The 24,000-nt window shown below is 45.9% G+C and overlaps 3 protein-coding genes across 4 annotated transcripts in view; 2 read left to right on the top strand and 1 right to left on the bottom strand.

Moving 5' to 3' along the window:
* The window catches only part of coro7 (coronin 7), a 166,057-nt gene extending 156,974 nt beyond the window's left edge, over nt 1-9,083 (top strand). The window contains exons 17-28 of one of the 2 annotated variants that reach the window (XM_083649659.1): nt 200-308; nt 1,715-1,801; nt 1,988-2,130; nt 2,394-2,498; nt 2,971-3,056; nt 4,458-4,599; nt 4,716-4,805; nt 5,267-5,383; nt 5,786-5,921; nt 6,192-6,283; nt 6,802-6,900; nt 7,490-9,083. In XM_083649659.1, the coding sequence (XP_083505785.1) occupies nt 200-308; nt 1,715-1,801; nt 1,988-2,130; nt 2,394-2,498; nt 2,971-3,056; nt 4,458-4,599; nt 4,716-4,805; nt 5,267-5,383; nt 5,786-5,921; nt 6,192-6,283; nt 6,802-6,900; nt 7,490-7,777 (1,494 nt within the window). In that variant the 3' untranslated portion in view covers nt 7,778-9,083. Of the gene's footprint in view, nt 1-199; nt 309-1,714; nt 1,802-1,987; nt 2,131-2,393; nt 2,499-2,970; nt 3,057-4,457; nt 4,600-4,715; nt 4,806-5,266; nt 5,384-5,785; nt 5,922-6,191; nt 6,284-6,801; nt 6,901-7,478 lie in introns of both variants that reach the window. The other variant, XM_083649658.1, reaches the window with a different exon arrangement.
* Nucleotides 9,084-9,621: 538 nt separating this feature from the next.
* Nucleotides 9,622-13,202, top strand: pam16 (presequence translocase associated motor 16). The gene is made up of 5 exons (XM_083648643.1): nt 9,622-9,727; nt 10,309-10,393; nt 10,549-10,685; nt 10,858-10,923; nt 13,061-13,202. Exons 1-5 carry the CDS (start codon nt 9,725-9,727, stop codon nt 13,154-13,156), a joined length of 387 nt encoding a protein of 128 aa, XP_083504769.1. The 5' UTR covers nt 9,622-9,724; the 3' UTR covers nt 13,157-13,202.
* Nucleotides 13,203-19,264: 6,062 nt separating this feature from the next.
* glis2b (GLIS family zinc finger 2b) overlaps nt 19,265-24,000 on the bottom strand; it is a gene marked incomplete at its 5' end in the record, with an annotated part of 8,406 nt that continues 3,670 nt past the window's right edge. Inside the window, 4 exon segments of the mRNA XM_083648682.1 lie at nt 19,265-20,072; nt 21,020-21,138; nt 21,738-21,871; nt 22,700-22,879. Of these exon segments, the coding sequence (XP_083504808.1) occupies nt 19,327-20,072; nt 21,020-21,138; nt 21,738-21,871; nt 22,700-22,879 (1,179 nt within the window). The 3' untranslated portion in view covers nt 19,265-19,326.

Below are 24,000 nucleotides of genomic sequence, written 5' to 3'. Positions count from 1 at the left end.
AGATAATTGGATTATTTTGGAGAAACCAGACCACTGTGTGTGTGTGTGTGTGTGTGTGTGTGCGTGCGTGTGCGTGTGCGTGTGCGTGTGTGTGTGTGTGTGTGTGTGTGTGTGTGTGTGTGTGTGTGTGTGCGTGTGTGTGTGTGCATGTGCGTGTGTGCATGTGAACAAGACTGATTTATCCCTCTCATCTCCCCAGCTCTCTCAGCCTGGCAAGCTGGCAGACACGGCCCTGCCCACCATCCAGAACTCTGTCAATGTCGTTGACTTGTGCTGGGACCCCTTCGACACACACAGGCTGGCTGTGGGTGAGTGTGTGTGTGTGTGTGTGTGTGTGTGTGTGTGTGTGTGTGTGTGTGTGTGTGTGTGTGTGTGTGTGTGTGTGTGTGTGTGTGTGTGTGTGTGTGTGGCACATGTGCATTTTTGTATGTGTGTTTGTGCCTATACTATTTCCACTGCTCACTGTCTACCCAAGCAGCAACCTTCGTCTTGGAAAAATTAAGCCAATGCAGAAGTGGCAAAAACTAGAATTCCTCAAATGGCCACTTGAGGCTGGCTCCAAAAGCGAGTCATTCGCCATTCAGCCCCATGTTAAAACACTTTACAGCAGAAATAAACATGTTTACAACAAAACCGTTTTGGTCTCTAGCTAATTTGCCCATTTCATGACAACTGTATGGAGGGGGGTGACATTTTATATAACTCACCCATTTGTACAGTTTATGGCTGCAAAAAGAAAGTCTGATTGTATAGAAGTCAGTGGGGAAATGACCCGACTTCTCACTTGATTTATGACCTCAGTAAACTCTTTTCTAATGAGTTTCTGGGCTCAGTCGCTAGTTTCAAGTCTTCTTCAACACAGCATGATGTTCATTTAGTAAGTAAGTAAAGTAAGTCAAACTTTATTTATATAGCACCCTTCCCAGCACGAATGCACAGAGTGCTTTACACATTAAAAACAGCAACACAGAAATATAAGTGCAGGAACAATACAATAGTAAATTATGATCCAAATTTAGAGTCAAAATAGACGATAAGACTATGCTTTGGTGGAGTGATTGACAGGTCGCCTGTCCAGTGATCGCACAGCTCACAAACCAATGGGTGATCGGTGGCTACGTCCATATTTTTCTACAATCTGTGTGTCTACCTTGATGTGTGTGTGTGTATGATTGGTTATGCCTGTGTCCCTCTGTGTCCATGCTAGCTTGTGATGTGTGTGTGATTGGTTATGCCTGTGTCCCTCTGTGTTCATGCTAGCTTGTGATGTGTGTGTGATTGGTTATGCCTGTATCCCTCTGTGTCCATGCTAGCTTGTGATGTGTGTGTGTGATTGGTTATGCCTGTGCCCCTCTGTGTCCATGCTACCTTGATGTGTGTGTGTGTGATTGGTTATGCCTGTGTCCCTCTGTGTCCATGCTACCTTGATGTGTGTGTGTGTGTGTGTGTGTGTGTGTGTGTGTGATTGGTTATGCCTGTGTCCCTCTGTGTTCATGCTAGCTTGTGATGTGTGTGTGATTGGTTATGCCTGTGTCCCTCTGTGTTCATGCTAGCTTGTGATGTGTGTGTGATTGGTTATGCCTGTGTCCCTCTGTGTTCATGCTAGCTTGTGATGTGTGTGTGATTGGTTATGCCTGTGTCCCTCTGTGTTCATGCTAGCTTGTGATGTGTGTGTGTGATTGGTTATGCCTGTCTCCCTCTGTGTTCATGCTAGCTGGTGATGATGCTAAGATCCGGGTGTGGCAGGTGCCAGAGGGAGGGCTGACAGAGACCCTGACGGAGCCTGAGGTCATCCTGCGGGGTAAGACCGGCACCACAAACGACCCGCTTACCAATTCAATTCAACCAGTACAATAGATTCACAGGTCAAAGGAAACATACTAAGCACAGTACATCCATACATGTGGTTTTATACACTGAAGAAAAAGATAATGGTGATAATGAAGTAAAAGTCAAGATGAGTGACAGCTGCTGTCACCACTCCTAGGCCACACAGAGAAGATCTACTCCATCAAGTTCCACCCTCTGGCCAGCGGCCTGCTGGTGTCTTCATCCTATGACCAGACGGTCAGGCTGTGGGACCTGGAGGCAGGAGAGCAGGTCAACCTGCTCACTGGACACCAGGACCAGGTGAGGAACCATCATCCCACGCCTGATGAGATCTTTGAATTTAAGGCTAAATGTGGAAAAACAGTTCAGCCAAAAGCTACTCAGGCTTAAAATCATATCATTGATGGAACTCATCTGTCACACTAGTAAAACGTGCTAAGAAGAGGAACATAGATAGATGTAAACTGTGAATTCACTACAGGAAATCTGGATATGTATTTACTGTTTTATTTACATTTAAAATTAATGGTCCCACTCTGTTCCCTGCTGTGGGTCATGTTCAGATTTTTGGAATGGCATGGAGTCCAGATGGCAAGCTGCTGGCCACAGTGTGCAAAGATGGGAAAGTTCGTATCTATGACCCTCGCAAGTCTGCTGCACCTGTGCAGGTACGTGCAACACCCAGATTCTTCCTTAGCTTTGTATTGTGAAAATGGCATTTATAAAATGTATAGCTCCAACCCTCAATTCTGATTGGCTGAGTCCTAAAACCATTATAAAATTCCGGATACACATGTGACCGCACAACCGTTCATTTAAATATGAATGCACTAAATCACCTCTCATATCGTACATGTGTCGCATAGCAGCTATTTTGTTTGACCAGTCTTCAAATACTATATTGCTTGGCGGAATAACAATAAGAAATAAAATATTTAACACATTTTAATTACAGCCATTAAATAGCCATTTTGCTATTTAATAAAGGCAATAAGCCACAAGAGGCTGTGGTTTGCAGTGAGTTAGTACAGCTAGGAGGCAATTAAATCACTGTTAACCATGGCTTTATTGCTTAATTAACCCATCTCTCCCCCCCACCCACACACACACACACACACACACACACACACTCTTTTTTAGGAGGGCCCAGGTCCCGAGGGCCACAGAGGAGCTCGTGTGGTCTGGGTGTGTGATGGCAAATACCTCCTGGTGTCAGGATTCGACAGGTACAGAACATGCACTTCAACATCTATGACAAACATTTAATTTAAAATTAAATTAAATTAAATCAGGCTACATTAAATTAAAATTAATTAGCAATAATACTTCATTAACCTAACAATAGCAGGCTTTCCAGAGATGCAGAAGGCCTGCTGTTTTGTCTGGACATTTTGAAAAGTGGCAAAAAGCAGGTGAAAGTAAATCCAAATATCAACCTCGGACGATCTCAGCATCGTCAACTGATCATTTTTACAACGGTGTGTTCGCTCCAAGGGGAAATAAAGATAAATAAAGATCTTAACAAATGACACTTTCCCCGCGCCAAATTTAAATTTAAACCCCCCCCCCCCCCCCCCCCCCCGGCTTGGTAATCCAGTGTCATTAGGCTCTTTCACACCGGCCTTGAAAGCCGAAAAATGCACGGAAAATAGGATTAGCGCCTCCGATGTGAAAGTCGTGAACGCGCTTTGGTGGACAATTGTTTTACGCCTTTTGTCCCGCGACGGGAGGTAGTAACAGCGCCGGGTTACCTGGCAACCCGCCTCCACTTGAAAGGTCGTCGCAGCGAGCCGGAAAAGGTGCGAATGGTCTGCTCATTCATAAAAAAAATGACAGGGGAAATCACCTCATGTATCAAGAAAGTGCAGGAGTGAAAGTAAAAAAAGTAGCCTATACAATCATGACTGCAGGGACGCCAGGATGAATGCTCCGTGCGGTTAGGCTTTATGCTCAAACGATGTTGACATTAGTAGGTAAAATTAACGGATATAATAATAAGCTTCAGAGGGCTATAGCTGTCTGTGGCGAGTTGGTCTGAGGTTATTCCCTCTCGAAATCAGCTCTGTGCATTCCCTTACAAAAACTACTAACGTGGGAGTAGTCATGTGCATTTATAGCCTATACTATTCCCCCGACGAACGTTATGCAGACTGCAGCTGTTTGATATGCGGGCGGTCGTGTATCATTCCAATTTTAGTAGGACACCATATCGATCTGCCCGCCCACCATGCGCGTGCACTATCCTCCCTGCTCAGCGGACTAGGAGGGAAGTCTTGTTGAATGAATTCGTTCATCATACAGTAGCCTAGGCTACACTAACCTATGAAAATATACATTTGGGCTAGGAGGAGCAGGAAATCCCTCCGCTCGCCTTTCAATCCGGGAGCAGGGGATTTCACCTGAAAGTACACAGCAGCACGGTAATGTGGCCGTGCTGCTTGGCTCTGTGTGAAAGCAATTTCTGTGGCGAGGCGGCTGGCTTTACGGGACTCCTAAACGGCAATTTTTGCGCGATCTGTGTGTGAAAGAGCCTATTGTTGCCCCCCTGCCTTGGTAATCAAGTGTCATTGTTGCAGCAGTGGACAAGTTGAAAGAGAAGTTCACCGCTGATGCTTCCTGTATTTCAGTCGCAGTGAGAGAGAGCTATACCTGTACTCCGCCGAGTCCCTGTCCTCCGGAGTCATAGCCACCGCTCCGGCAGACAACTCTCCCTCCACGCTCATCCTGTTTTACGACCCTGACACCAGCGTGGTCATCCTCACCGGGAAGGTGAGCAAACAGACACACAGAGGATCTCATGACAACACAACAGTATGCCTGATCGATCCCACATGGCTTGTATCTAGATTGTGCTTCCTACCTAACCTGCCTTTGTTTTCTTCCAGGGTGACATGCGCGTCTACATCTTCGAGATCATCCAAGAAGCGCCGTACTTCTTGGAGTGCAGCAGCTTCAACTCATCTGAGCCACATAAGGTGCTGTGGTGAACTCCCTCTGACTTTACATGAGTCGATTTCTTTCCTCTTTGCCTTCTTCTCCCAATTATCATACATGTTGTGTGCACATGGAGAGACCGTCCTTCAACTGTAGACTGTAGGCAAACATCTGCAAACATCTGGAAAATAATATTATAGCTGTTCAAACGTGTGTGTGTGTGTGTGTGTGTGTGTGTGTGTGTGTGTGTGTGTGTGTGTGTGTGTGTGTGTGTGTGTGTGTGAAAAACTTTAATGTCCACATGAAGTGTAGTCCTTAGTCCTGTAGTCATTAGTTTTGCCCTAGCCTAGTAGGTGTAGATATATATTTCTATTTCTTTTTTTGTAACAATAGCGCCCCTCTGCACCTTTCCCATCTAATAGAATTGCCTTCTCTCCATGACTCATATTCCATTGGTCTTAGACTTGAATCATCCTCTCTTGTGATGATGTGCTGTGTGCAGGGCCTGGCCTTCCTGCCCAAGACAGAGTGCAGTGTGCGTGACGTGGAGATAGCCAGAGGACTGATGCTCACCAAGACCACCATCGAACCTGTGGCATTTAGAGTGCCCCGGGTCAAGGTGAGGCAACTGCCCCACCTAGTGGACACATGGGAACACTACTTACCACTAAATCCAACTTTGCTCTTTCACTCCAACTTTTGTGCCTGATCAGAAATGTATATTTTATGGTAGTTGTGTATTAGGATGTACTCATATAGAATAGAATAGAATTTCAACTGCTGCACAACCTAAGCCAGGAGAACTTATTTTTGGTGCAACATAATGTAATGGAATTGAATATTGCATAAAAAAACACATACAAATAAGTAGGTGTAGACAAACAACACATAATGCCAACAAAACTTGAACGTTTTTCTGAACCATCTTTGATTTTACTGTGTGTGTGTGTGCGTGTGTGTGTGTGTGCGTGTGTGTGTGTGTGTGTGTGTGTGTGTGTGTGTGTGTCCCGTGCGTCTGCAGAAAGAGTTCTTCCAGGACGATGTGTATCCGGACACAACGGTGTGTTGGGAACCGGCGCTCACCGCCTCCGACTGGCTCGCCGGCTCCAACGGCCAGCACAGCAAGATCAGCCTGAAGCCCAAAGACATGACACCAGGTACGGGTAGATTACTGGACTGGAGAGTCCACATACACATACATACTGTGTGACCTCAGCAAAGACTGCCATCAGAACTTTGTCTATATCTCCATTCTCCATTCTCCACATACCTCTACAATCTGTGTAGCAATGGTCGGATCTGTTTTCGTTGGTAGATTTTTGCATCGCCAAATGGTTTTAATGTGCGTCTCTGTGTTTCTGTTTTGCGTGCGTGCGTGCATGCGTGTTTGTTTGTGTGTGTGTGTGTGTGTGTGTGTGTGCTTTCAGTGAGTGAGGCCCCCAAAGAGGCTCCAGTTAGGAAGTACTTGCCCTCCTCTGTCTACCTGGAGGAGAAGACTGATGAACAGAAGAAAGACGAGGTGAGAAGAAAGTTCCACTTCCTGATGCTAACGTTGCTACACTGGAACCTAATGTATAGCACATCCTGAGCGATCCTGAGGTCCTGTTAGGGTTTGCCCCGCACCTAGAGGGTCAGTCCTGTATCGTGTGACTGGCTTGTATTAACCGTGTGTACATGTTGTATTAACCGTGTGTACATGTTGTATTAACCGTGTGTACATGTTGTATTAACCGTGTGTACATGTTGTATTAACCGTGTGTACATGTTGTATTAACCGTGTGTACATGTTGTATTAACCGTGTGTACATGTTGTATTAACCGTGTGTACATGTTGTATTAACCGTGTGTACATGTTGTATTAACCGTGTGTACATGTTGTATTAACCGTGTGTACATGTTGTATTAACCGTGTGTACATGTTGTATTAACCGTGTGTACATGTTGTATTAACCGTGTGTACATGTTGTACTTGCCGAATAAAGGCGATGACTTTATCGTCGTGTTTGTTAACGTTGAACGTGTGTATCTGTTGCCTAGCTGCTGAGTGCCATGGTGGCTAAGCTGGGGAACATGGACGACCCTCTGCCACAGGACTCCTTCGAGGGAGTGGATGAAGATGAGTGGGTGAGTGAATATGTTATTTGTTTTAAATATTAGAAATATGTATTTTTATTTCCAACTGTATTTATACCAACCTCTGCTGCATGCTTTACTCATACTGTATTTATACATGTTGCGAGGAGCCAGCCGTTTACCTAAATGGGGAGATGTTATGGGGAGATACTTTGGATATTTGGATCCTGAGCATGTGTGTTTTTAGGTGAAAAGGAGCTGACATTATTGACCATATATGGACCAAAAGTGGAGCCTAGGACCTAGCACATGGCTATTGTTTTTTACGTTTAGCACTGCCATGGGTCCTTTGGGGATCCTACAATTAATAGGCGACTAAGAATGTGCCTGACGAAAAATGTAGCTTAAAATACGTTGATAGACTAGAGAACGTAATTAATATTATTTTTTCTCATTACTGATACATTGTTTCAACCGCCCGCAACCCATCCGCTATTAATCAGAATGTTTATTTCTATGATCCGGCCCGCCCGCGGAGCGGGATATCCGCGGTCAGCGCGGTTATAACTGCGGCCAGCGCATCACTAATTGGTTGCCAGTCCAAACGCACCTGTGCTGACCTGGGCTGCTCTGTGTTCCAGGATGACTAGAGGGGGGGCGGTGCCTCGCCCTCAGCCCGGAGGGAGAGAGAGAGGAGGGGGGACCTGCTCAAGACTTACGTTGCCATTCCTGCGTGCCACGACAGCATCAGCTATCATCTCAGCCTACCCACCTGACACCTTCCTTGCACAAAGAATCCTGCACCATGTGGCGCTCCATCAAAGTGTCAATAACTGGCATAACATTCACAAGATGTAGGGCAGATTGCCAAATAGATCCAATATCCCTTATAGAAGTGCAACATCAAAGGCATTTGCAAACATTCCAAGGTTTTTTCTAACAAAACTGTCTGTCTGCCTGCATGTTACTTCCAACCACGGCTTGCTTTTCTACTGGCCAGTCATACAGTATAAAGCACACTCAGTCACAATGTGTCTTTGAAAATGTGATGTGGCTCAAAACTGTTTATGGTCTTTTTGAACATCTGGTTACTATGCATCTGGAGAGAGAAAGAAAAACTGTAACCCTTGTCTTCCAGTTTGGTCAGTCCGTCTGACCAAGGCATAAATAAGGACACACATACATTACACATACATACACGCACACATACACAACACACCCCAAACACAACACACACCCAACCACTTCAGCCACTAGGCATCGTAGCGGTATGCCTCCAGCTACTTAGGGATGTATTGGTGATTTTACTGTAACATGTTCAGCAGCAAAAAAAAACACACAGAGGATACAACAGGGTTGCCAACGTTCATGTTTCACCGTGAACTGGACTTTCTATTGACAACAGTAACGTTTACTGAACACATTCTTCTGTTTGTAGCCAGTATTATGGAATCAGTCATTTTAGCAGCAGTCTTGTCTTTTTGCATCTGCACAGGTCCGTTTTGGACAAATGTTTTTGCCACTCGGGGAATTGTCTGAAAAGGTGCAGCGGTGACAGGTTGATGAAAATGGGATCTGGCTCTTGCATTGAAAGCCAAACCACCTCCTTATGGAGTTTTAGAGGGGCCTAAGTGTGCTTCAGGGTTATGATTGTTTCTGTCGTACTCACTTTCCATTCTTTTTCTTTATATGCTGCACAATGTAACTTTTTATACATTATCGCCATTGGTTTTTCAGACTGGAGTATTCCCCACTAATAGAGCTCATTTTCTTATTTGATGTTTAGTAGCAATATACTAGTATGTAATCATGGTGTTTATTTTACATTAACAGTACAGTATTAATAAATTACAATGCAGTCATAACAGCCATCATGTAATTTCTAACCAGGGCTAACAGCACAATGCAATATTGTCAATAATCCAGGCTTGAAAAAATTATGTTGTTTACAACTGCTGATAGACTGGAATGAACCAACCACTTGAACCATGCATGGATGGTAGTGCACATCATATGTAGTGCTGTGGGTGGTGTTAGTGTCTGTGTGATGTATTTGTGCTTGTGATTCTCAAATGTCATACTTTGTCAATTCTGGGATATTAACTTGCCTTCCATTGTGGAAAAAAACTTCCTTTTTATACATTGAGTAAAGGATTGTTTCCTCTGTCTTACTTGAGTAATGGTTTGTGGATTTCTTTTTTTATCATTATTATTATTTTCATTGTTGCCTTGCAATAAACACCTTTTGAACCTATCGCAAGTTCTCTCTCTTTCATTCAGTTGGCATGGGGAAAACCACAATGTCAAATATATAGGAAAGCAACAACGTTGATCAACTGCAGGGATTCCTAAACTTTTTCTTATTCAGGTCCTTCTATTGGAGATGCTTTTGGCCACAGATTTCACTTGTCTCCAGAAGAGATGAATTCCAATACTTGTTATTGTTAAAAATATGATTGATTACATAATTTATACTGAGATAAAGCTCATCCGGATATAGTCACTCAAATTCTCATAGAGTGGTACTTTTTAGCAAATTAAACCGTTGTGAAGTTAAACCATGGACTGTATAATAATATATGTATAGTTAAACTGTCTAATTTTGGCTGTGGACTCGTACGGACCTCTCAAGGACCCGGGGGGAAATGGTATCTTGCTGCTGAGGAACTTTACTGAATGTGCAGTTTGACCTCCCTACCATTAGATGTCAGTAGTGTTACCATCGCCGCAGCACACAGTAGGTCATCATCTTGAATTCTACAATATCTTCGTGTGCTGTGGGTGTTTGAACTTTGACCCTTCAGTAACCTTCATTGGAGTACATGTGGGAAAACCGCCCAGCTGCACCGCTGCATATTGTTCAAGACCGCTAAGTTAGTGCCGTGAAATGGTAAGAATGTATTTCATAACAGTCGTGTTGATGTTCCTAAAGTAATGAGCTAACGTTAGCGAACCGGCGGGTTGTCATTCAATTGAGTTAGCTTTAGCAGGAGCAGGAGACGTTCTGGCGCTGTCTCCCTTTTGGTGTTTTGTTCTGTCTCTGTGTGTTGGTTTGACAGTTACGTAACCTGTTCCCAGTCCAGTAGCGTTAATATCACTTTGATTCAGAAGCTAACTTCATCTAGGTAAATCGCTTGAGCTAGAACATAGTGTGTGTTGACTGCAGTGATGTGGGATGGGGAGCAGACAGGTGCAGTTTACCTGACTCTGGCCAGAGAGCCATTGGCCCTTCTAACAACACTTTTGTCCAGAATCCCATGACTACCTATATTGTAAGTAGAGGAATAACAGATAAACTATGATTAAAACTACTTCTACATTTCTCTAATTGTGTTAACTTCTTGTAAATTAAATAATGTTTAACAATTGATCGATTTGTTGGAGACCCCCCTTCCCCCAAGGACCCCTGGTGCTCCCTTGACCCCACATTGAGAACCACTGGTGCTAATTCTTCTTCTCCATCTTATGCAGGCGAGGTACCTTGCCCAGATCGTTGTGATGGGAGCACAGGTGGTGGGACGGGCATTTGCACGGGCGCTACGGCAGGAATATGCAGGTACGACCCCATGACACTGCCAAAGTGACACATTCTAGTTAAAAACCTGCTTTGTTGACAGCCTTATTTTTCATCTCATTACGAGTGAATGGTTTGGTGTGTGTGTGTGTGTGTGTGTGTGTGTGTGTGTGTGTGTGGCATGTTTTGTCTCACAGCCAGTCAAACAGCAGCGCAGGCCAGGGGCCGCGCGGGCCAGCAGTCGGCCGCCGCCTCCAGCATCTCTGGGATGAGCTTGCAAGAGGCCCAGCAGATCCTCAACATCACCACACTCACCCCCGAGGAGATAGAGACGGTACAACACACACACACACACACACACACACACACACACACACACACACACACACACACACGGCATCGGACATCCAAAATCCAATCCAAAGTTTTGCAGCACTGTGTAGCTACTATCTACATTAAGAACACACAATTAACCTGGCACATGAATTTTCTTTAACTGTTTCTAGAACTACGGGCACCTTTTCAAAGTCAATGACAAGGCAGTGGGCGGTTCGTTTTACATACAGTCGAAGGTAAGTGGCGTTTAGATGTTTTGACACGAGACATTTCACTTAAGTTTTTTTTTTAAAGGAGCACTCAGCTATGTGGCGTCACAACACGATTGTGGAATGGAGGAGAGCTGAGGCAGTCATCATCAGTCTTTGCAGTGTGCACTTTCACTAGCTGCATTTGCAATAACTCCATCTAATACACCATAACCCAGTGGTATTCAACCTTGCCGCCCTACTCAGGAGCCACATTGACAAAAAATACTTTTGCAAGCGCCACAATCCAAAAGTGTCCTCCCTGAAACCAGTTTGGTTCAGTTTGAGTCAGCTCTTCGGCTCTCCACTTTTCAGAAAGTCAACTGGACCTTGGGTGCGTTATTTTGTGATGTTGTGGCATATAGGACCTTTTGATTGTGAAATGACGTTACCACAAAACAAATGCATTTTCCTGAACCCATGGATACGAAGAAAAACAAGTTCCCAGTCCACTTTAAATGTTTCTGCCCAATTCACTCATTTTGCGTCTAAAAGGCAGGAAGGAACACAGGTGCAAGCAAAACTTTAATGAGGGCACTACTGGAACACCAAATGGATTGGAAGTTGGAAACCCTCATTAATGTTCTGCTTGCACCTGTTACTTCCTGCCTTTTAGACACAAAAGTGGTGGCAAATGGTGTGAAGTGAAAAAGGCTAATTTTAGGTTCATGCTCTTGTCTGCAAACAGAGCGTGATACCTGAGATTTATTCTGCTGAGAGATGTTCCTCCCTTTCTAATAAGTAGGACTTAAAAGAGCCACAACTACCCATAAAGGAGCCGCATGTGGCTCTAGAGCCTCGGGTTGAGTATCACTGCTATAACCTGTCCATGATAACTAAGTACTGATAAGATTCTCAGACCTTTTTTAAGACTTTTTCCAATATATTTTAAGACCCCGATGCCACTTTCGTCACATCAGCAACAGGGGTGTAAATCATAAGTTTCTCACAATACGATATAGGCCTGCACGATATGAGGAAAAACCTGCGATGTGCGATAACATTGTTCAATATAGCGATGACGATACGACTTGGGATAAATAAACAAATATTAAAGTATGCATATTAGCTATACAGTTCCTATATTTTTCTGCTTTAATAATGCTATCATAGACCCCAAACATAGCCTATGCCCACTGAATAAAGAAATTAAATACACACTGACTCTATCTGAAACTACACACAGCGTGTTTGGGCTTTGGCAGAGGGGCGGAGCAAGGGAAAGTTGTATGCTGGATTTACAACACAAGACAAAATGATCAGCTGTTGAGTGGGAATGCATGACGCATGTAAATAAAACCACTTTTCTTATTCATTGCGTTTCAGGCAGTCTTTGTGATGTGTTTATTGCGCATGTTCATATTGCAATGACGATGAAAATACGATTAATTGTGCAGCCCCTAATACGATATATAGATTCTTTGGACAATGATAAGATATTTGCTGATATCACAAAGTCTGCCACGATACGATAATCGATTAAATTCAGGGGTCTGCGATCGATATGAGATGATAACATATGCTCAGTTAACACCATAACATATGCTCAGTTAACACCATCAGCACAATAGCTCCAAAATGTAATACCTCTCAAAAATGGCGATTAAGACTTACTTTTAATACTTTTCAAGACCCCGTGAATACCCTGTGTTCAGCCGCCGGCCACTGTTATTTGCCTGCTTGCAGCTCATTCTCTTTCCGCTTTCATTATCAACAATTATTATTCTCCCACAGGATCCCCCTTTATTGGATGTTTTATTTTTCATGTGTGACAGAATTCTTAATTAACCACAGACGGAGTCAATTGTGAAAACCACACTGAGTCACTCGTTCTGCTCATTCTAACATCCAACAGAGCAGTGACTTGACATCCTATCTGCCTGCTTTATACAGCCAACCATAGTCATGTCATGTGACTCACAGCCTGTAGGGGAAATCCACTTTGTGAAGAGGAGTGTTTGAAATTAATTGGCTTTGTGGAAGATAATTGGCTTTCTGATTGTATTGCTCATTAATTCGTCCCTGCTCTTTGTGAGCGCCACTACGAAAACAATAAAGCAATTGGTATTTTAGTCTTTGTATTCTCATTAATAATCATTCTTATTATATGCGTGTGTCTGTCCAGGTGGTGCGGGCCAAGGAGCGGCTAGACGAGGAACTTAGTATTCAGGCACAGGATAAGCAGCAGTCACAACGGAACCAGCAGAACGTGGAAACATGAAGTGAAGCCTGCCCCGCCTCCTCCCTCCCCATCCTCTGTAAATTATGACCCAATAAAAGCCATCTCCTTTTTACACTCTAGTCTTGACTTTGCGGGAATTGTTGATGAGCTCATCATGAGACTCTGTGAATGCACTTTATATTGGGTTTTATTTGTTCTAAGGAGAATCTTTATTTTAGGACGCAGTGTCTAAAGAGAGGAAACATGATGGGATAAAGCTGGGATTTGAAATTATAGTTGTGGTAGAACAATCATTTACAATCTCCAAGAGCCTTATTGTACACTGTACCATACATATACTGTAGGTGCCATACATATATGCTGATAACTAGGGCTGCTTGATTATGGCAAAAATCATAATCACAATTATTTTTGACTGATTTTGAGATCACGATTATTTAATGCAACTACTCACTTGACTTTTGCATTATTGAACTTGAAAAAACATAATTGAACTGAAAAACAAAAATGTAGATAAATAGACTAGAATAAATAATATATATAAAAAATAATTGTTTTATCTCGAGTATCTTGTTTTCATAATTGTGGTAAGCCAAAATTATAATTGAGGTTAAAATTCAATTAATTGCACAACCCTACTGATAACTGGCAATAATCTGCATCCACTTGGTTATTATTTAGGTCACAGTTTGTGGAGTAGCTGCTGTGACGTTACACAGTTGAAACAGCATGCAGTGAGTGGAAATGGAGCCTGTTGACTGAATCTAACATCTGTCTACATCTGTGTACATTTCCATTATAAAGATGACATTTTGACGTGTTTTTGGAAAATAAATGAATGCACAAGTTGTATCAAATGCAACTTTATTAAACATTTTGTTTATTTTTCATTGACGATCAATATCGTAATAAAATTCCTCTAAAACAGGAGAACGCCGCTATGTTGTACCAATTGGAGAGTTTTACAACTAGAATTCTGCATGTTCAACCACAGAACATGATGCCAGGAAAAAATATATTTTCATATAATAATTTTTCATATAATGTATAGCTTCTATATTTTACCTAGAATAAAAGGCACTTGGAAAAAAAAATACTGACATTAGAATATCTCACAAATGTGCAAAAACATAACTTGGAACAGGCCTTGCATGGCCTTAGTCTTATCATTAACCCTTTGTGCAACACTGTGGCACTTCAGTCAATGGCATCCCTTGTAAATGACACTGACCTAGCTAGCTAGCTAGCTAACATCTGTGCCCTGGATTTGGATGTGTGGCGCACACCGAGATGCTCATTCCCACCTAACAGCACTAACTGTAAAAGTGTCGATGAGCATTAAAATCTCCAGAAGCATGTACCGCTTTCATAATGTCATATAAGAAAAATAAGAATTGACAATTAATTGTACATTGTAGCACTCAAGGACGACTGTATCAACAGTGACGATTTTTGCAATAACTCTTGGTCCCCAAAACAATCAATGAATAACACTCTACACTGAAAGTGTTTGATAGTACTTTTCTTTTTTTTAACTTGGCATCCCCTGTCTATATACATTCTATAAGGGGAACAAAAGTGCAGTTTATTACAGATTGAGCTCAAAGGGTTAATGGATCAAACAGCTTATTTAATATGGAAAGATGTGGACCCAGGAAGGGTCCGTGTCGTTTTCAGCTTTCTCCTGCCCAGACCGAGCCTCTGTCCCCGGCTTCCACCAGCGGAGGAGAGGAGGAGAGTCATATCTGTGGGTTGCACTGTTGCCAGGGAAACCGTGTCTAGCCTACTTAACACCTGTTTCTGATGACATCACATACCAGGGTTGTCCACTCAGAAGGGGAGATTCTCTTCAATACCCAGCCCCAACATAGAGACTGGCCACCCGAGTGTGAGTGTGTGTGTGTGTGTATGTGTCTGGGATTAGAATGATCCAGAAAGACTGAGGCAGAAACAGGTATGCATCGAGTGCGCCTTCTGCTGCAAATCCTCCCCGAGCTAACCTCGCGTCACCAGGCTCTCTCGAGAGCCTGGTACCCAACCCCCGTCCCTCGCGCAGCGCATGCATGTGAGTTTGACTAACAACAAAGTGATATCCATTCTCCTGGCCGATTGTCACATTTGCCCATGTACACTGTAGGTAATTTAGAGGCACCAGTATTTCATAAACAGTTTAAAAGTTCTGTGTATGGATTTAATTTTAACGTGTTATAGCCTACTTCAGTTATGGGCGGAGGGCAGATATGCGGTCGCTATGACGACCAGGTGTGGGCGGGGGCAGATCGAGCAGCGGTCGAAGCAAAACATCCATCGGGTCGAAACGAGTAGAGCCGAGTGGCGACGAGCTGTGCAGGGCTGCAAAATGTGGTGGAAATGAGCCAATAGAGAGGCAAAGTGACCGCCTACTTCCTGCTTCAGCACTGTACCAGAGATTTTTATCCGCCCTTTATTTTCCCATAGACATTTCGTAAAATGCTTATAAAAATAGTTTCACTTCGTCAAACCAAACAGTTCAGCTATATTTAGAATTGGGAGAGACCATAGAACATGTCACTCGGACCAAAACCTTAAAAAACTACATCGAAAACATATTTTCTTTAAATCCGCAATTTTGTTACGCTTTGGTCCGAGTGAAATGTTATGTGGTCTCTCCTGTTTCTAAATCTATTCTGAACCGTTTGGTTTGAACAAGTAAAACTATTTTTATAAGCATTTTACGAAATGTCTATGGGAAAATAAGTGGCGGATGAAAATCTCTGGTACAGTGCTGAAGCAGGAAGTAGGCGGTCGCTTTGTCATGCGCCCTGAGACCCTGTGTTTCCGGTGCTTCATCCGGTGGTCTTTCCGCTTTGCCCCCCATAGAAGGATGCTTTATGGTGTTGGTTCATTAGATTTGTGTAGCTACATAAATAGATAACGCGCATCACATTTATTCACGTTACTACGACGCCCTGTTTTCAGAGCAGAATCGGGGATGACACGGAACGAGGGTTTTGGCACCAGACTATCCCCGAGCGAGCGAGAGAGAGAGAGAGAGAGAGAGAGCGGGCCGGACACAAGGCGCCGTTCTGACTCCGCTTCTTCAAAATCTCTCACATGTTCAGACAGAGAGGTCACGTGACGCTTGCATTTTGTTTCTGTTTACCGTGCCTGTGGCGTGTATTTCGCCCGTTTTCCCCTCAACTCTGCTGAAAAGCTTTGTGGGCCGGAGGTGGAGGAAAGTGGGGGGTGGAGGTAGGTGGAGTTTAATCTATTTATTTTCTTTAGTCCCAGAGGGCAGACAGAGTTCAGTGGCCTAGTTTGGCTGCTGGCTGGCTGGCTGGCATGCCTGTTGTGAGTGTGGTGCCACATCGGGCACAGTGCGGCCACTCACTTCAGAGTGGAGAGGGCCGCTCGGCCAGCCGGGTAGGTGGCCGTATGGAGGGGGCACTCCACACACAGCACAGCACAGCCATCCTCTCTCTCTCTCTCTCTCTCGCCTGCTGGCACACAGCCTCTCTCTCTCTCTCTCTCTCTCTCTCTCTCTCGCCTGCTGGCACACAGCCTCTCTCTCTCTCTCTCTCCCTCTCTCTCTCTCTCGCCTGCTGGCACACAGCCTCTCTCTCTCATCTCTCCCTATCCCCTCTGTCCATTCATTTATTCATTCAACCACTCCACGCTCTTGTGTTCTCTCACGCTCTCCCAAGGCCGCCCCGCCATTTTAGAATCCTTACAGCCGGTTGTCATTTCTCCACGGCTGTTTGCTTTATGTGACCATGGAGAGAGTCACAGTCGGAAGACAGCCGTCGCAGAGTTTCCGATCGCAATCCTACCCCGAGATAATCTGCTGTTTTGGACACTGATTAGCGAGTCCAGTCGTGTTGTCGAGCGGCGTGTTTGGTCTCAGTCTCATTAGGGACGTGACAAAGAAGACAATCCAGCCCAGCCTGAATGTTCCTCTGAGTGCAGCAATGTGATTGTCATGGAGGAATGTGATGTCATGTGGTCCACTGGATACCCCCTAGAACCTGATTTCCCTCCAGAGGGCCACCCAAACTTCTCCCTCTCTCTCTCTCTCCAACCCCGTTAAGAGACCCGGGCTAGACAGCAGAAAGCTGAGTGCAGAGCAGCCATCGCAGAACACGAGGAATCGAAGCAACTTCAACATCAGAAAAAATGTCTCGTCTGAGCAACAGCAACAAAAATAACGACTAAAACAATAACAGCAATAACTGTGATTATCCTTAGGAACGGGGGATGGAGAACGAGAGGAGAGATGGAGGAGTGAGAGAGAGGACCGGGCGTGTCAGTCTCTTGAGGGAAAGTTCCTCGTGTTAAGATCCTCTCCTTTCCTCCCACCTCTCCTCCGTGGAAACCCCGGGTACACGGTGCAGTCGACCTCCTACATACATTAGCAAATCTGTGACACAAGCTTGGAAGGACCCCGCAGCGAAGCTGACCCTCGCAGGCCTGAGCACAAAATGGGATAAGAGCAAAACCGTTTCCAAAGAACAATGACTTGGCAGTAACATTTAATAAAACAGGGAAAGAACATAGTTTGTGGTAAGTGCATGTTGACTGCGTGATCGAACCATGAGAAGAGTTTTCCCCGAAGTAAGTCTGTTTTTTTGTCTGTTTTTGCCCCCTTTGGACAGCGTAAAATGAGGCAGTTTGCAATAGTGTGGCTTCCTAGTCAGTCCAGCTGTATGTGGCACTGAGTGCATGGCACCCCCCTCTGCGGCACAATACGGACGTCCCACTTTCTCCTCTCAAGGTCTGGTATTTTTGGCACAACTTGGGACTGTTGAACTTGGGACAAAACCTCAACCAAGAAAGGCCGAGTCAGGCTTTGACTGGACAACCACCTGGTGTGCACGGCTTGTTGTGCGTCTGCTCGGGTCAAATACAAGACACTAGTGTTTACCGCCACACTGGCCCTTTCATACACAAACTGGCTGTGTTGATCCAATTTACGGGAAAGAGTTGGACAATCCAGGAGCAAAACAGTACTCGTTCTGTCAGTGGCAAGCGGGGTATATTAGTGTATCGTGTCCTGCCAGAAGGGGGCGCCAGACACACCAGTGCCTTAGGTTTCAACATGAAAAAGAGTAAGTGATGATTGGTCATTGCCAGGTGATGTAACACCGTTTGTCTGTGCTAAGAGTTCAGATTGCTCTGTGCTCTTATGTCGAGCCCCTAGTCTGCACGTCCGGCACACAGTCTCGTGGACTGGGCCGGTCCGTGTTCGTCACCCTCCCCAAAACGGGGACAGATTGTCAAAAGTGCTCTCTCCTAGCTTACGTTATACTGGAGGAGCTGTGAGGTTAGCAGCAGTTGTTGTGAGGTTTTCAATACTATCGCCAGTTCACACACTATTAAGTGCTGTGTTTAACAGAACCGTCTCAGAGGGGATGTTATGTTCCTGTGGATAGCGCCGCCCCACTGTCTGAAGCCGGGTCCTGCAGCCTATCCAGCACAAACAAAGCCCAATCCAAGCCAGTTTGATTTCACTTGCTTTGGTACGGCAAGTTTGTCTGAATCATATTATTCATCACGGAAATATGTGAGAAATAGGTCATAGCTTTAAGAAAATGGAAATATCATGTACCGTTAGCCTAACTGTGAGTGCGTCATAGTGTTTTCATGGTGTATCTATCTCACTGCTAGGCCACAGGCACACTGTCATTGGAGTACAGGCATATAAATAGTTATGAATGAAGCAGGACTTTAGTAAGAACACAGAGCACTGAGACTGTCACGTTCATGGCGCTGGTCCACAGAACCAGCTAAGAGGAATGAAAAAAGTATAAAAGGAGAGAGCAGTAAGAAGGCCACGGTCAGGCCTCGTGATACAAACACCTACCAACACATGTCCTGAACGGACTTCTCCGTCCCCGTGGTCCCAACATGGTCCCAACCACAGAAAGAGGCTTGTGTTGTGTAGAGTTATCTATTTAGCTGATCGAGGACTGGATCCTTATCGTTTTCTCTTTTTCCAGCTCCTCTCAGAAATGCATGGCCTGGATTTGATTGTGCGAGCCAACCTTTGTCACCTTTGACCCCTGTACCCCTACAATGGCTTTCACCCTCCCACCCCAACCCCCTGAGCTCCTCTGGAATGCATGTGTGTGTGTGTGTGTGCGTGTGTGTGTGTGTGTGTGTGTGTGTGTGTGTGTGTGTGTGTGTGTGTGTGTGTGTGTGTGTGTGTGTGTGTGTGTGTGTGTGTGTGTGTGTCAGTTGACCACAGCTGGCTTGAGCACCACAGCGCCTGGGGGGATGACCACCCAGGACAGGGGATCATGAGACCCTCCCGTGGAGAGGTTCAGGACCCGCCCAGGCACCTCGTCCTCTGGCTCCTCCCCGCGGTTCTTCGCCCTGGCCTGCCGGCCGTGGTGGAGCCTGCGTTCAGCCCCCAGCATGGGTAGCATGGACAGGCCCAGGGCCGAGGAGGGGAAGGCGGTGGAGAGCAGAGGGGACTTGGCCAGGCTCAGCGCGGAGCCGTGGAAGGAAAGGATGGAGGCGCCTGCCAGGCTGCCCGGAGGGGAGCCGGGGCAGCCCAGTGTGCTGAGGTCCAGGGGCCGAGGACTGAGGGGGGACAAGGGCAGGGAGCCGCCCAGGCCTTGCAGGGCGTGGCCCCCCAAGAGGGCGGCCGCCGCACCCGGGATGATGATGTGGGCCGCGCTCACATAGGACAGCTCCGACTCCTTCAGCATCGCTCCACCAAGCAGCCCTCCAACCTGCGCCCCCTTCAGCAGCGAGCCCACCCCGCCTGGAGAGCCGTGCTCCTGGGCCACAAAGTGGCCGTGGGCCTTGATGTGCTTGCGCAGGGAGCTGGGGTCTGTGTAGCGCTTCAGGCAGCCCACCATCTTGCAGTAGTAGGGCTTGTCCACGTAGTGTGTGCGCGTGTGCTTGAAGCGGTCGCTGGAGTTGGAGTAGCGCTTGTTGCAGCCCTCATAGGGACAAATGTAGGGCTTTTCACCTGCAGTGAGGAGAGATGGTTCAGACAAAAACACATGGATCATAAAAACACGTGCTTTTTTATTTTCTTTTTCTTTTTCCCTCCCCAATTGTACTTGGCCCCTGCTAGGGTGTCCCAGTTGTTGCTCCACCCCCCCTGCCGATCCGGGGAGAGTTGTAGACTCTCACATGCTTCTGTGTGTGAGCAGCAGCACTGACCTGTGTGTGTGAGCGGCAGCACTGACCTGTGTGTGTGAGCGGCAGCACTGACCTGTGTGTGAGCAGCAGCACTGACCTGTGTGTGAGCGGCAGCACTGACCTGTGTGTGAGCGGCAGCACTGACCTGTGTGTGTGAGCGGCAGCACTGACCTGTGTGTGAGCAGCAGCACTGACCTGTGTGTGAGCGGCAGCACTGACCTGTGTGTGAGCGGCAGCACTGACCTGTGTGTGAGCAGCAGCACTGACCTGTGTGTGAGCAGCAGCACTGACCTGTGTGTGAGCAGCAGCACTGACCTGTGTGTGTGAGCGGCAGCACTGACCTGTGTGTGTGAGCGGCAGCACTGACCTGTGTGTGAGCAGCAGCACTGACCTGTGTGTGAGCGGCAGCACTGACCTGTGTGTGTGAGCAGCAGCACTGACCTGTGTGTGAGCAGCAGCACTGACCTGTGTGTGAGCGGCAGCACTGACCTGTGTGTGTGAGCAGCAGCACTGACCTGTGTGTGAGCAGCAGCACTGACCTGTGTGTGAGCAGCAGCACTGACCTGTGTGTGAGCAGCAGCACTGACCTGTGTGTGAGCAGCAGCACTGACCTGTGTGTGAGCAGCAGCACTGACCTGTGTGTGTGTGTGTGAGCAGCAGCACTGACCTGTGTGTGAGCAGCAGCACTGACCTGTGTGTGTGTGTGAGCAGCAGCACTGACCTGTGTGTGTGAGCAGCAGCACTGACCTGTGTGTGAGCAGCAGCACTGACCTGTGTGTGAGCGGTTGTGTATCTTGAGGTTCTCCAGGCGGGAGAAGCTCTTGTTGCAGGTGGGACAGCGGTGGGGTTTCTCGTTGGTGTGAGTGCGGATGTGGATCAGCATCTTGTACCTGCAGCACCACACAACACAACACAATAACAACACAATAACAACACATTAAAACAGCTCTGCTCCTTATGTGTGCACCGAGGGGGCAGTCTCAGTTGGTCGCATTGAGGCCAATGCGGAAGTGCCAAAAAGTGCAGTTCCTCGAGTGGCCACTTGAGGCTGGCCCATTCACACCCATGTTAAAATGCCCGATTTTACAGCAGGAATAAACATGTTTACAGCCTGGTTTAAAAAAATGGTTTTGGTCTCTATAGCTAATTTCACCTTTCATGACAACTGTAGGGAGGGTGAATTCTTATATAACTCACCTGTTTAGAATAAAATAGACAATAAAAAATAAAAAAGGCAGTTTTGGGTGTGATTGACAGGTCACCTGTCCAATGATCGTGCAGTTTGCCGATCACGGACCAATAGCAGGCGGTGCTGCAGCTCTGTGGGAAACCCCTGGTCTCGCGCCGTCATGGCAGCGGCCAAAACGCCAAACTAGAGGCTTCAAAATGGCAGTCCACAAACCGATGGGTGACATCACACTCACTCTGTCCATCTTTTTTTACAGTCTCAGGTGTGCACACTTTCCAAATGACCATATAAGGATTTCACCTGGCATTGAAGCCCCTCCCTTTGCGCGCGCAGCCCTCCCAGTGGCAGCAGTAGCCGGAATCCTTCTCTGGCTTGACGTGGAAGTCGTTGACGTGGTCCACCAGGTCTTGAAGGCAGTCAAAGAGCAAATGGCACTGGAGGAAACGCAGAGACAAGATGCTTAATCAGGGTTCCCACTCTTTTCTAGAGATCGTTTTCCGAGACATTTTCAGTGATGATCTAGCTGGTGGTATAACAGACAGGCATCGCACCATACACTAATATCTTTCTCTCTGTGGAAGTCTGATTTAAAAGACGTGCAGTCTGTGGCTATTATCTATCTATGAAATCATCTCTTCCATGCTTAGTAATTCTGACAAATGGATCATAGAATAATGCACACACCTGCAGATGTACATGTACGGCGACAGGATTTATACTTTAAGGATGGGATGTGTTCTTGTGAATAAAAACAAAATGACAGTTACCAGCCGGCAGTCTCTAATATTTACATTTGAAGGATAATGTAACTTGCATTATTCTGAGTTTCGGCCACTTGTAAGTTGTAACGCCATCCAACGTACACATGTGCTGCCATGCGACGAGACTTTGCGGTGCGTTCACAGCGTTTCCACAACATAACTGAGAGGAGCCTATTCAAACTACCATTTGAACATTAATGTGATCTTGAACATAATTCAGATTCAGATTCTTTCAGTTTTGTGGAGCTCTGATAGATAGCCTAGTTCATTCTCAGCTAAAGGAAAATAGGAGAATGTTGGAATAATTTTCCAGGACAACACAAGATTTTCCAGCGCATTTGACTATTTCTCAAATTTTCCATGTGTTTTCCATGATTGGAAAATCGGTCAACTGTTTTCCAGGACGTGTGGGAACCCTGAATATTCCATTCCATGATATAGTTCTTTTGATCTACAACAGGATCATAAAACCGGTTTCCTTTCCTGGCATCACTTCCTCACCTTCTTCCAGCGGCAGGCCAGCTGTTCATCCGCTGAGAGGTCAGGAGAGGCTCGCTTGTCACTGGCCTGGCCAATGAACATGGAGGACGGCAGGTGAAGTCCCGCCCCCGCTCCAATCGGCACAAAGAACTGAAAGGCCTGTGAGGAGGCTCCGCCTTCTATGTAACGGATGTGAGAGTTCTGAGGGGGGAGAAGAGCAAGGGGGTTACCTGTCTGCTGCACACACAGAAGAGCAGGTTACCTGTCTGCTGCACACACAGAAGAGCAGGTTACCTGTCTGCTGCATACCAGAAGCAAGAATACACAAGTTCAACGTGTTAGTTCAACACGTTATTGTCATTATTTTCAATGCAATGAAAAGCATGTTGCCAAGTCTCTCCCTTTAAAGAAAAAACACTACCAGTCAAAAGTTTGGACACCTGATTGAATGTACAACTTATTGTATGTTTTTCATTCTCTTGAAGCCATTTTGATCCAAAGCCTTTTGCTAAAAATGTCTTTTTTAAGACAAATGTAAATAGTGACGAGCCTATGTGTGTATTTCTTTCCAAAGCCTTTGCCTTTCCATCAAGGCAAAGTGGCTACTTTAAAGAATCTAAAATAGAAGATTGCATTGATTTGATTTGAAAAAAGCTCACTGCATGATTCCATCTGTGTTATTTGATAGCTTTGATGTCTTTACTAATATTCTACAATGTGAAAAATAGTAAAAATAAAGAAAAATGTGTGTCCCAAAACTTTGCCTGGTAGTGTACAAGAAGGACGTAATTTTTTTTAAATGATCATAGTAACGACAGTACAGGACAGTCCTTCTGCATGTGTGTGCGTCAGACATGTCCACTGTTTATGATCCTGACCGCCTGAGGGTAAAAACAGTCTCTGATGCTGTGATAGCACTTGCCAGACGTCAGTCCCCCCCCCCCCCCCAGATTTCCGCCAAGCTGTCGTTGCTCCACCCCCTCTGCCCATCTGGGAAGAGTCGTAGATTAGCACAGGCTTCCTCCGATACATGTGCAGCGAGGAGTTTCACCGGCAGGACGTAGCATGTGGGAGGATCACGCTATTCCCCCAGTTCCCCTCCCCTCCGAATAGGCGCGCCGACCGACCAGAGGAGGCACTAGTGCAGCGACCAGGACACATACCCTTAATCCGGCTTCCCACCTGCGCAGACACGGCCAATTGTGCCTGTACGGACGCCCGACCAAGCCGGAGGCAACACCCACGGGGGCTCGAACCTTGGTAGGCAGGGAATCTACTGCTGCACTACCCGGACGTCCTACCAGATGGCAGAATTGAGAATT

Source organism: Poromitra crassiceps (assembly GCF_964638095.1).
Source record: "Poromitra crassiceps genome assembly, chromosome: 13".
Lineage (NCBI taxonomy): Eukaryota > Metazoa > Chordata > Actinopteri > Beryciformes > Melamphaidae > Poromitra > Poromitra crassiceps.
Note: the sequence above shows the minus strand (reverse complement) of the source record. Positions and strands in the feature narration are given on the sequence as shown.